This window comes from Protopterus annectens, chromosome 6.part0, assembly GCF_019279795.1.
Source record: "Protopterus annectens isolate FY-2018-M chromosome 6.part0, PAN1.0, whole genome shotgun sequence".
Taxonomy (NCBI): domain Eukaryota; kingdom Metazoa; phylum Chordata; order Ceratodontiformes; family Protopteridae; genus Protopterus; species Protopterus annectens.
In genome coordinates this window covers 596325793-596338081 of record NC_056737.1, presented here as the reverse complement: position 1 = coordinate 596338081, position 12289 = coordinate 596325793, and the positions used below count along the sequence as shown (strand labels likewise).

Here is a 12289-nt window from a genome sequence, read left to right as displayed (position 1 = left end):
TATTAGAGGGAAGATAAGTTGTGTATGACAATATAGAATCAATAGATTTTTTAGCTGGGAAAGGTTGCAGATTATAAGTGGGATAAGTTAAATCTACCTGTACAACAAGCTGATTTAGGGTAACCTGATTTGAAAGAATACTTTAAAGCTTTAACGGTATACTGTTAAGGAACATATATAGATGCGTACGATTGTGTTTGTGTGTGTAAATATGTATATATACAGTGTAACAGGTTATAAATCAAAGTGGAAGAGAATGATGATGAAGGGGGAGGGTGGTTAAGAGATAATCTACATTCAAAATCCTAGTCTCTTTAAAAAGAATGGTAACAATCTACAGAACATCAAATTCATACAGTAGCAAAAAGTATTCTAAGAAATAAGCCAGTGTGGGAATAGAGTTTTTTTTTTCCAATAAAGATGTCTGCATGTAGGTGTATAGAAAATATGCAACAGAGGGCTAGAATTTACTGGAGGAAATTAGCAAAGGAACCATGGTATTTAGCTTAAATAACTTGGAAATGAAAGATAATAGGATGGGATGAGATGAAGCAGGAATTTGGACTTCAGGTCATTGCTTGCCATTCCTATCAGGGATTACTTAGTGATTGCAGGCAAAAATAAATGGGTAGGGGGTACTAAGTGAAAGACCAGCTCTAATAGAGTTTTTATTTGATTCTAGAACAAAACGTGCTGCCAAAAAAAGGTTAATTAGTTGGGTATATAAAATACTGGACAAGTATAAGAACCAATCAGAGGAAGTTAAAAAAAAAATTGGGAAAAGAGAATACAAAGGTAAATTATCAAGAATCAGTGAGAAAAATCTGTAGGGCTTCCAAATATGCAACAACATCCAGAAAGTTTTTAAATTTTTTGCATGAGTAGTTTGCATCTGTATTATACTGGAAGTAGATTTATGAGGAGTTTTCCACATGCTGAAAGAAAATGTTGAAAATCTGATAGGGAAGAAAGAGGAAATCAAGAACAATTTATTTTTATTTTTGGGGGAGGGGGTGGGATGTAAAAAGTTGGCAGATTTTAAAAATTCCTTAAAATACTTTAACAGAAGTACTGGAAGAGCAAGTGTTTGAGCTGGGATGTCGGAGCTATATTACCTAGAGTTAGTAAGTCCTTGTTAAGTTTAATGCTGTTAGTGGTCAAAATGTAATTGCTAGAAAACTGAAATCAAAATCTATACCAACTATAAATAGAGTATTTAAATTTTGCAAAGGAGGTAAAATAACTGGAGGTGTGGGACTTTCAGGAAAGGGAAGGAGCCCATTTCATAGAAATGAATGGAATTTATGGGAGCAATACCTGCAAAATAATGCAAGGAGAAGGAGTGAAGTTTAAGAGAAGGCATGAATATTGACCTGTTTTGAAATGCTGGAGGGATTAAAAATCGTCAAAAAGAAAACGTATACTGTACAACACTAACAGTGGAAACTGCTATTGTGGTTGCTTTTCTTTTAATTAATGTGAATTTGTGCTGCAACTTGGTATGATGATTGAATGAAGATGGTTAAAATATTTTGAGTAGTTTGATTTATGGATCTAAAAATGTGAATTAAACCATTTTTTGAAGCATTTTGATCTTTTTCACTTGCTACCATTTCTGCTGTATGGCAAACAGTTTTTATTATGTTGAAGCTATTATAGGATTTACAGATGCATAAAAATGCATAGTAGCAAAGTAAGGTGTATTTTCCTAGCACCCTATCATGAATGCCTTATTTAGCCGAGATTCTGAAGCCGTAGAATGTTGGTATGATATTGAACAGTAGCTTCAAGAATATATTTTTCACGGTCTCAGTTATGTCTTTTTTTTTTTTTTTTTGTGTGTGTGTTTTTAGGTCCCAGTAAGAAGACGTTTGTTTACAGTCATCCAAAGTTAAAGAAGCTAGAAGAAGTTGTAATTCAGCATTTTCAATCCTGGGCAGGAAAACAAGGTAGGGTGCATCATCATTGTTTTCAGAAGGTATGTGTAAGGAATACTATTTTTCAATGCTAATTCTAGTAAGAGTGACATGTTACCCTTCAAGGACATCTATTTCTGTAAATTACTTCTGTAAATTACATGTGTTTGCCTTTATGCCTTCTGTAGTCTCCTTTTTGTTAGTATTAATTTATTGCACCTCCAAGTAATGTTATGTATATTTTATCAATCCTAACCTTAGATTTAGACAATGGGTGTAATAAAGGTAGATAGTTTAACTGTAAGATCTTAGATTATCCAGTTCATCCATTTCACTGCATGCGACTGGTCTCTACCACTAGGTGCCATCACGAAAGCCAGCTCCTCACAAACAGCTCAAGCTCCTCCCATAATGTACCACTGCTCCTTCTTTCCTCAAATCTCATTTGGTGCCATAGTATAAGTGATTCTTTTCTTGCTCTATTTTCTGTAAAAGTTGGATTATATAACTGCTGATAACCATTATTTCATGTTAGTGGTTTCCCATTGGGTTATCTGCCATTTGACCATATTTTACCCTTTTTTCCTTTCTCCCTCACTTGTCTCAGCTGCGGGCCTGTTATAAAAAATGTTTTGGTAGGATTACTGTCTATAGTTAATCTGCTTCTCTTATCAGAACTGCTTTAAATTTAACTTTGTGGAGCATTTGTGTTTTCTGTTAACTGTAGTTAGAGTAGATTGTAGCTTTCTTCCTTGGGTATTCTGATGATTTGCTATTTACAATAGAAAAGGCCCAGATTTCCAAAAACATGGCCAATGAAGGCCACAGGATCACACCCCAGGACTACCTCAATTTGTGCAGTGTGCTTTGGGCCAGATCGTTTAAAAAAGCAGTCTGAAATCTGCAAATGTTTTGGAAACAAGTTAATCCTAAAAGATTTTCCCCCAGTGATTCTGAAAGAGATGACAAGGCAAAGAAAGAGAAAAAATGGCAGCAAATTATTTCACGGAAACTGTATTTTCTAAGCTTCCTTGAGCTAAGCCACAAAGTTCAAGCACCACTCCAGCCCCAAAAAGTTCAGCATTGAGCCACCCCCATCCTGAGCCTCTGTAGGGTCCAACCATTGCTGCTGCTGCTTCTACATTGTCTCCCAAGAAGTATTGCTCAGCAGTAATAGTCCTTGTCCAGGATCCCCCCCCCCCAAAGAAAAGATTGGCAGCTTTTCCTTGGATGTAGAATTGTCTAGGTATGTGGACTCTGGACTGGCATCTACTACATCTTCCTGTTGGGAGAGGTCTGTCAGGAGCTCCTTGATGCAACATGATTTGGAGCTCATAATGAGGGTATTTTTTATGGCACAGATTGCCTCCCCCATGTCTAGGGTGAGCAGATCTGAACCTCACCCCTCTTCCTCCTCTTTTTCGTCCTTAGGCTTGGTTTCAACACTGGGAGATTTGGAGATAAGTGTGAGCTGTGTCAGTGTTAAAAGGGATTTCCCCCCTCAAGTCCAGCATCATCTGTCCTGCCTGGCAATGCCAACCCCAGTGGCACTGAGAGAGAGAGAGACTATGTCCTAAGGAGTCGGGGTTAAGATGTTGCTGTTGGTACCAGTTCTGATTTTGTTGGGGCTATTCACAATTGCTGACACCTTCACCTTCAGCCTCATGGATGTTCATCGTGTTTCAATGTTGCAGTCATTACACTTGGGTTATCCTGCTGGCACGCTACCCGCAGTTGGCCTGAATTCCAAAGTCCTGGTCCGGCGTCGGTTGCTTTCGCCTCTTCCCTGACGTCAGTGCGCCAGAGGTATAAAAGATGCAGCCGATGCCATTTTCTTCAGTTTTTCTTGCCGCACGGTGCCCAAAGCAAAAACAGTTCACAAGTGCCGGTCGGCCAACTCCTGAGATTTTCGTAATTGAATTTCAGATCAGAAGTCTTCAATAAAGCTAAGTACCCCATTGGGGAAACTTTTTTCTTGCTCCAGACCGATGTCAGATAAAGTTAACAATTGTATTTCTTGTGGGAAGCAAATACCTCATAAGGATTTTCATTCTTACTGTATTCCTTGCTTAGGCCCTGATCACGATGTTGCTAGTGGTCGGTTTTGTGCTAGATTTAACCAACGCACTGTTAAGCATCGGTACGATTTTGCTTTTCATTACTTTGGCCCCAGGTTTAACTATATAATGCCGTCGGAGCAACTGACGACCGGAATTCATAAAGAATGCAAGGATAAAGAAAAGGACAGGCATCCAAGGCCTCTTCTAGGCCAGTCGCCGGTTCGCCGGTGCTCAGTGAGGTGCTTTCGCAGCCCCTGACTCCTGCTACCTCAGAGCCACAGGCTGCCTCCGACTCCCACGTGGAGACAACTAGGCCTCTGGATACTCAAGATATTGGCCCTTCAGAAATCAGTCCCTCAGATTGGTCCAGAGCCGCTGAGCAGGCATCGGCTTCTGAGGGTGATTTCAGACCTACACAACTTTATATAAAGCCTACTTCAGCATCCAAGACAAAGTCTAAAGCAGTTTTAAAGACAAGGAAACAAGTACAGCATTGTCCAGGACAGACTTCTATGCCTAAGAAACAGATGCTCAAAATGGCCGAAGACCTAATTACTTTGATCAGGGGTTCCCATCCCCCTCCTGAAAAGAGGCCTAGGCAAGACACTGAATATGATTCCTCTGATCAGGTTTCCATTTCTTCTGATTCCTCTTCAGAACAGGGATATTCTATTCCTCCCTATGAGGATTCTGATGCTGAAGATTCTATTCCTTCAACTTCTCCTCCTGAGGATTACTCATTTGGGGAAACCCTGTATAACATGAGGGAGCATTTCCACTGGGATAGCCAGGATTATTCAGATTCTAAGAAAAGGCTTAGAGACTTTCTGTTACTGCCTCAGCACAGACCTCTTGCAATTCCTCCTGTTCTAGACATAGTAGATGATGTATTTTCAGAGTCCGGCCTGTCCCCAGAATCTCTACCTCCTGCACCTGTTAAGCCGGACAGATACTACAGGGTTCCAGATTCCCATAAATTTCTATATAAAAACCCTGCAGCTGACCCAGAAATTATCTCACAGGGTCCCAAAGGGGTCAAGGCTACTTCTGCTAAAAACCCTATCCCCTCAGATAGAGAATCTAGGGCTCTGGACAGATGGGGGAAAAAGTCTACACTTCTGCTACCTTGGCTGTAAGGGCTTTAAATTGTCAGTTTCATATGCTCAAATATCAGCAATACTTAATGTCTTTGTTTCTTAGAACAAAGAATTGCAGGATTTATTGCATGCAGCTGAACAAGTGGGAAAACATACTTTGCAATGTGGTTATGATTCACTGGAGGCCTCATGCAGGGCCGCAGTTACAGGTTCTGTTGTTAGAAGGCATGCTTGGTTAAAGGAACAGAATCTTTTATTTATTTTTTTTTTTTAAATATACAGAATAAGAACACCAGTTGCTGTGCGTTTGAAAAGTTTTTAATTCTGGTACCTCGGCCTTCGCCTTCTCCTGGAATTTTTGGAGTTCTGAAGGAGTGGAGGTGCTGTTTTCTTTGTGTAAAGGAACAGAATCTGCCTGATCATGTTAAAGCAAAATTATTGGACGCTCCATTACAGCATGATACTTTGGTGTTAAGGCAGAAGAGGTGTTGAAGAAAATGGAGGATAAAGCTAAATCTATGCAGACAGTAAAGGATTTCTTACAGGTACAACCACCCAGATTTAGCAGGAACTGGCCTTGTAAGAATTGGTCCTTTCCAGTGGCAGATAGACCACAAAGAGGCAGATTCACATGCCCTAGAGGCAGGCAACAGGCCCAGACAATGGGGTGCTTCTACCTCCAAAAGCAGAGAAGACAAGTCACAGCCTTATAGGAAACAGTCCTAATGACTTCCCTCTTCCAATGCCAAGCACTTAACTTTTGGCAGCTCCCTTAGGGGGAAAGTTAGCACTTTTTTCTCAAAATTGGAACAGGATAACCCAGGACAAATGGGTCTTAAATATAGTCTCTCAGGGCTACAGGTTCCACATTCACACCCTTCCAAAAGCAAAACGTATGCCAGACCTGCCACACAATCAATGGGCAGAGGCTCAAAAACAAGTTTCATCTCTCATGGACATGAGGGCTATTCAGCCAGTGACACAACAAGAGCAGGGGCAAGGATTTTACTCAAGACTTTTCTTAGTATCAAGAAAGGACAAAGCCTGGAGACCAATTCTGGACCTATCTATTCTAAACACTTTTCTGGACATTCCAAAATTCAAAATGTTGACTCTGAAGCAGCTTCTGCCCATGCTGGGCAAGAAGGCTTGGCTTGTAACTTTGGACCTCAAAGAGGCATACCTGCATGTCCCAATCAGAAAAACTTGCAGAAGATACCTCAGATTCATAGCTGGCTCAGTGCATTACCAATTCTCTGCACTGCCCTTTGGCTTATCTACTGCGCCCAGGGTCTTCACAAAATGCCTGGCACCAGTAATTGCATTTTGCAGACAAAGAGGAATTCAGATAGTTCCCTACCTTGGACGACTGCCTTATTCAAGCAGAGACCAAAGACATTCTACTAAAGCATCTGGCGTTTGTAAAAAGATTGCTAATTTGCCTAGGGTACACAGTAAACAAAAAGAAATCAAAACGAGTACCCTCTCAAGAGATAATATTCCTGGGTGCAAGCTTAAATACAACTACCCAGATGGCTTATCTCACGCCAGACAAACAAAGGTAACTGACTTCTTACTTCAAAAATATGGCAACAAAGACCCAGTTATCTGCAAGAAAAATTCTGCAGGCTCTGGGCTACATGGTATCCTGCATTCTACTAATTGTCTATGCAAGACTGCATATGAGGAAACTACAATGGTATCCAAAAAGTGTTTGGACTCAACATTGCCACAGCCTGGAAACATTAATTACTCTCATTCCCTGCCTGCAACAGGAGTTTCGATGGTGGGCACAGGCCTGTCACCACAACAAGGGACAGCCATTCGCTTTACCCACAGCCAGGCAGACATTAACAGATGCATCAGATTATGCCTGGGGGCACACATGGCAGGAAAATGTATTCAGGGCACATGGCCCACAAGCCAAATGCATCTTCATATCAATCAAAAAGAAATGCTAGCTGTACAGAATGCACTGGCAGCCTTCAAGGACCTACTTCCTCCAGGACAACTGCTGATAAAGACGGGCAATACTACAGTCATGTGGTACATAAACAAGCAAGGAGGCACATATTCCTACCCCCTCTGCAGACAAGCCATAACTTTGTGGAACACAGCATTGACTTATCAAGTACATCTGCAAGCACAATTCCTGCCAGGAAGGACAAATACCCTGGCAGAAGAACTAAGCAGAAACCTCATGGATCCTCACAAGTGTAAACTAGATCCACAAATCTTTAGAATGATAACAGGGAAATGGGGATGCCCAGACATAGATCTATTTGCCTCCCCTCACAACTGCCAGCTACAAAGATTCTGCACTCAGACTTATCCAGAACAAGCATGGAAAGTGGACACCCTTTCATTCAGCTGGAAAGCCCTCTCAGTATATGCCTTCCCTCCTCTGCCTCTCCTCCCCAAGGTACTCCTAAAGGTCAGACAAGAGAAGCCAAAAATTATCCTGATTGCCCCAGACTGGCTACGCCAGCACTGGTACCCAATCCTAAAGAGCTTGTCTCTAGGTCCAGCCTGGACATTACCTCAAATTCTTCATTTGCTGACCCAACAAAACAATCAGATCCTACACAGCCAACTCAGAACCCTAATTCTGGCTGCATGGCAGATAATGTAACCATTCAGAACACACCTCTCTCTAAAGCAGTTATGGATGTTATTTTGGAGGCCTGGAGGCCCAGCACCAGAAAATCTTATGCAGACAAATGGAAGAAATTCTATGCTTGGAACCAGGCACAAGGATTTGACACGCTTGTTCCAAATATTCCTCAGATTTTACAATACCTAACTGAGATGCTGGACAAAGGCCTATCCTTCTCATCAATTAAGATCCATGCCTCTGCCATTTCAGCTCATTACAATACGGACCCACCTATTTTCTTTCATCCACTGCTAAGGCAGTATCTCAGAGGGGCCAAAAACATAAGACCTCCAAGGAGAGCCCCAATACCTGCATGGGACCTCAGTTTTGTCTTGGAAAAACTCACACTGCCTCCTTTTGAGCCAGCCAATACAGCTGACATAAAATACTTATCATGGAAAACAGATCTTATGCTAGCAATAACTTCAGCAAGAAGAGTCTCAGAATTACAGGCACTAATGGCTGTGGAGCCTTTTATTATTTTCCATCCGGATAGGGTTTCTCTAAGGACAAACCCAACATTTATGCCTAAGGTAGTGGCCAGTGTGGCCCTTAACCAAACCATACATTTGCCCACCTTTTATCCAAACCAGCAGAATAAGGGGGAGAAACTTCTGCATTCTTTGGACATACACAGACAGCTATGCTTTTACTTGGACAAGACTAAAGCTTTCAGACAGACTGAGCAACTCTTAGTGGCATACGCTGCAGGATCGCAAGGGAAAGCTATTTCAAAGCAGACTATTTCAAAATGGATAGGCCACTACATTCGTTTCTGCTATTCACAACATGGCAAATCAGTGCCTAAGGGCATCAGGCCACATTTTCCCAGAGCAGCAGCCACTTCAGCAGCCTTCTTTAGAGGAGTACCAACCAAGGACATTTTGGAGGCTGCAACCTGGACTTCAGTGCACACTTTCAAAAAGCTCTAACACGTACCTGTTTACTCTAAATCCAGACCAGCCTTTGCCACTGCAGTTCTGCATGGCCTCATAGCCACTCCTAATTCTATTTAGGCCTAGCCACCCAACCTCAGCTTTGGGATTCAACCCAAGTGACTGCAACAGTGAAACACGATGAACAGAGTACAGTTGTGTACCTACCATAAATGTAGATGTTCGAGTGTATTCACTGTTGCAGTCCAGGTTACCCTCCCACCATCCCCCTTTCATTGCTAGGACTTATCTGTACTTCTCTATTCTATACAACCTATGTGGTGTATTTGCTTCTAGATGAAGTTTATGTGCATGCTTTTTTATGATCAGAATTTTTTTAGCCTACCCGTTTGGGGGCACCTGACATCTGGGGCAAGAAAAACTGAAGAAAATGGCGTTGGCTGCATATTTTATACCCCTGGCGCACTGACATCAGGGAAGAGGCGACAGCAACAGATACCGGACCAGGACTTTGGAATTCAGGCCGACTGCGGGTAGCCTGCCAGCAGAATAACGCAAGTGTAATGACTGCAACAGTGAAAGCACTCTAACATCTACATTTATGGCAGGTACACAACTGTACTTTCTGAAGCCAACCTTGGGTCTGGACATAGTCTCGAGGTTAGTATCTGTCTGTGCCAGAGCTTACTTGTCATTGACCTTGGCACGGATGTTGGCTTCAGTTCATGTTGTATCAGCTTCCATAAGCACTTTGTCAGCATTTGCATTAGTAGAAAGATTTACCTCACTGTCAATATGTGACAAAGCAAATGTGCCATCTCCTTTGTTTACACACTTCAGATACTGGTCAATCTTCAGCTTTAGGCACCAGTCATGGGTTCCATCAACAGAAAGCAGTGGAAACCCCCGGGAAGAGATAACCTTCAGTGTCAGACCAATCCTTCTTGCCCTTGGAAGATTCTCACTCTGAAGTGTCTGGGAAGAAGTGTAAGAAAAGACAAACACCCCAGCAAAGTCTCAAACACATCACTCGGATCCTAACAAGGACAGGGTTTCCTGCATTCCCTCCAAACAACCTCAAATTTTCAGAAATCCTAGAATTATTTCAACACAGGGGCTCTTAGCCCTCTGAACATATCTCTCCCCATGTGAGGAGATTTTAGTGGAGGCTTTTCAATCTGCCTCACTACTTCCTTATGATTTCCCCTCCTGACCAAGTGATTGAGTTGGTAGTGGGAAGGGCTTGGAGACAGCCTGATGTGGCTGAGCCCATTCTTTGGAAACTGGACAAGATGCTACATTATCCTAAAGGACAGGAAATATTGGAGCAAGAGTCTTTGCTAACTCCATGGTTGTAATAGCGATGACCAACAGAGAGCTCTCAGTGAAAGCCCAGCTGCCTGTTCCTTCACATAGGGATTCTTGGGTGATGGAGAGAATTGCAGGTAAACTTATACATCAGGTACTTTTGCCTTAATGCCTTAAATTACCTCTTGCATATGAAACATTTCAGCATGATCTAGCCAAATAGACCATGAATGCACTGAAATGACCAGTAACACCTGATGCTTATAGGCAGCTAGAGGCACAGGTGTCTACTGTGCCAAGTATCTCAAACCACAATATGTGCTTGTTACATAATGCAGCTGGTGGAGTGGCTAGAGCTGTGGGAACATGCATCACTATGAGATGCTATGCCTGCCTCATTCTTTGTGACTTTGCGGAGAACTTCAAGGTGTATTTCATGAATGGGCCCCTTCAACAGGCTATCATTTTGGACTAAACGTGAAAGAGAAACTGGAAAGAAGAGAGCAAGAGGAAAAAACATTGTCCATGGTGGGAGTCAAGTTCACATCTCCCCAGAGATTCTTTTCCAGGAATCAAAACGTTTCTAGAACTTGTGTTTTACGAAGTCCCACAAATAGTCATTTAACCAGGTTCAGGATAGAAGTTCCTGTGGGGGAAGAGGGATCCTTCACTGAATGCGCCCCAGAAGTGCTCTGCAAAATCAGGGTTTTTATGGTCCTATCCAAGGAATTCAGCAGCAGAACCCTCAGAATCTTGCCAGACTATTCCACTCCTGAGGTAACTGGGAATTCTGTCCTGCTGCAGACTGCATGGGTGACCATCATGTAGGATAAAAGGGTCAGAGGGATAGTATCTAGATGTCATTAATGCTATTACATTCCTTGTTCTTAAAGATAGTATGTAAAGGCTACTACATTCATTCCTTTGTCTCATTTCCAAAAACTGTCCTCCCCTCCCTTTCTAGATATTCCACCCCATCAAATGAGGACAATGAAGGAAGAAATGTCAAATTTCCTTACTCAGAAAAGCCATCCAAGAGGTCCCATCAGGCCAGAAATGGGCTTAATTCAAGAATATGTTTGGTTCCCAAGAAAGCAAAAGTTCTTAGACCACTACTAGACCTTATTATGTGTAATCTATCTTTTGTGTCTACAGGGGAAAGAGAGACTGAATTTGTTTGTTGGATCTCCAGGAAGTATATGTTCACATCAGAATTGCCAAGGAATCCAGAAGATTCCTACACTTCTGGGCCAGAGCCAATTATTCCAAGCCCTGCCATTCAATCTCACAAAAAGCCCCCAAGGTTTTTACCATGTGCATGATGACAGTCACTTCTCAGTGAGGTCCCAAGGCTTTCTGATTCATTCCTCCTGTAGACAGCTGCTTCCTTGTCTGTACTAGCAAGGAGTTGCTAATGCAAGAGTGGTTGCCTTCTCTGACTTTGCTTGTCCATAGGACTCCCCATGAACCAAGAGAATTTACAGCTGGAACCAACTCAGTCTTTGGTGTTTATAGGATGTAATCTAGGCACCCTTCAAAAATAATCCAAACTTATTGCCTCCTGGCAGAAAGTAAATCAAGTGCTGGAAACAGAAAACTGTAATAAATTATAATGTTATTCAAAGATACATTCAAGAAAACAAAGTTTTTCAAGTGTAGACATCCTATGTAAATGGTTGGTTTTGTAATGTTTGTTTTTAAAATTGTTTCTCCACTTTAAGCTTTGATTATGTAAATATTTCTTTGATATACATACTGTATATATGTTTATGTTTCTGAAAATTAATAAAAATGTATTCAGTAAAAAAAAAATAATAATCCAAAATTCATCAGGTGAATATCTCTCTGTTTAAAACTTTTGTGCATCTACTCTTTACACACACTCTCTCTCTTTCTCTGAACTGCTTTTCCAGTCCTACAAGACTTGTGATTAATAGCAGCAACAATGTATCTAGTGCCACATGCCAGATTTTACAGGTGGAGTCTTCAATGGACACTTAGGATTTAGTGGTCAGATTTGGAGAATGACATCAGCAGAACTTTCAGATTAATGTTCACATGGATGAGTTACCTCTTTTGGTGGCTGGACAGCTCAGAGTGCCTCCTCTGACAGCCGAAGAAATGCAGTCTTCCAAGGAGGCCAATTTGGACATCAACATATTGTCGATGAGTGACCCTCCTACCACTGTAGGTGTTTCAGGATCTTCTTCCCCAAGGTGTAATATTCATAAACACACTACATGACTGTGGTATGGTGCATCAGCAAGCAGGGAAGCACCAGATCATATCTCCTTTGTCATGATATAATGAGAGAGTGGGAATGAATGAACTCAGCACAATGCTTTCTGATAAGAAA

The 12289-nt window shown here is 41.7% G+C and overlaps 1 protein-coding gene across 2 annotated transcripts in view; it reads left to right on the top strand.

The window, feature by feature from the left end:
* Positions 1-12289, top strand: part of FANCM (FA complementation group M) — a 2552324-nt gene that overhangs the window by 1132094 nt on the left and 1407941 nt on the right. For both annotated transcript variants that reach the window (XM_044074265.1, XM_044074264.1), the window contains exon 8: positions 1854-1949. In XM_044074265.1, coding sequence (XP_043930200.1) covers positions 1854-1949 — 96 coding nt within the window. The remainder of the gene's footprint in view (positions 1-1853; positions 1950-12289) is intronic.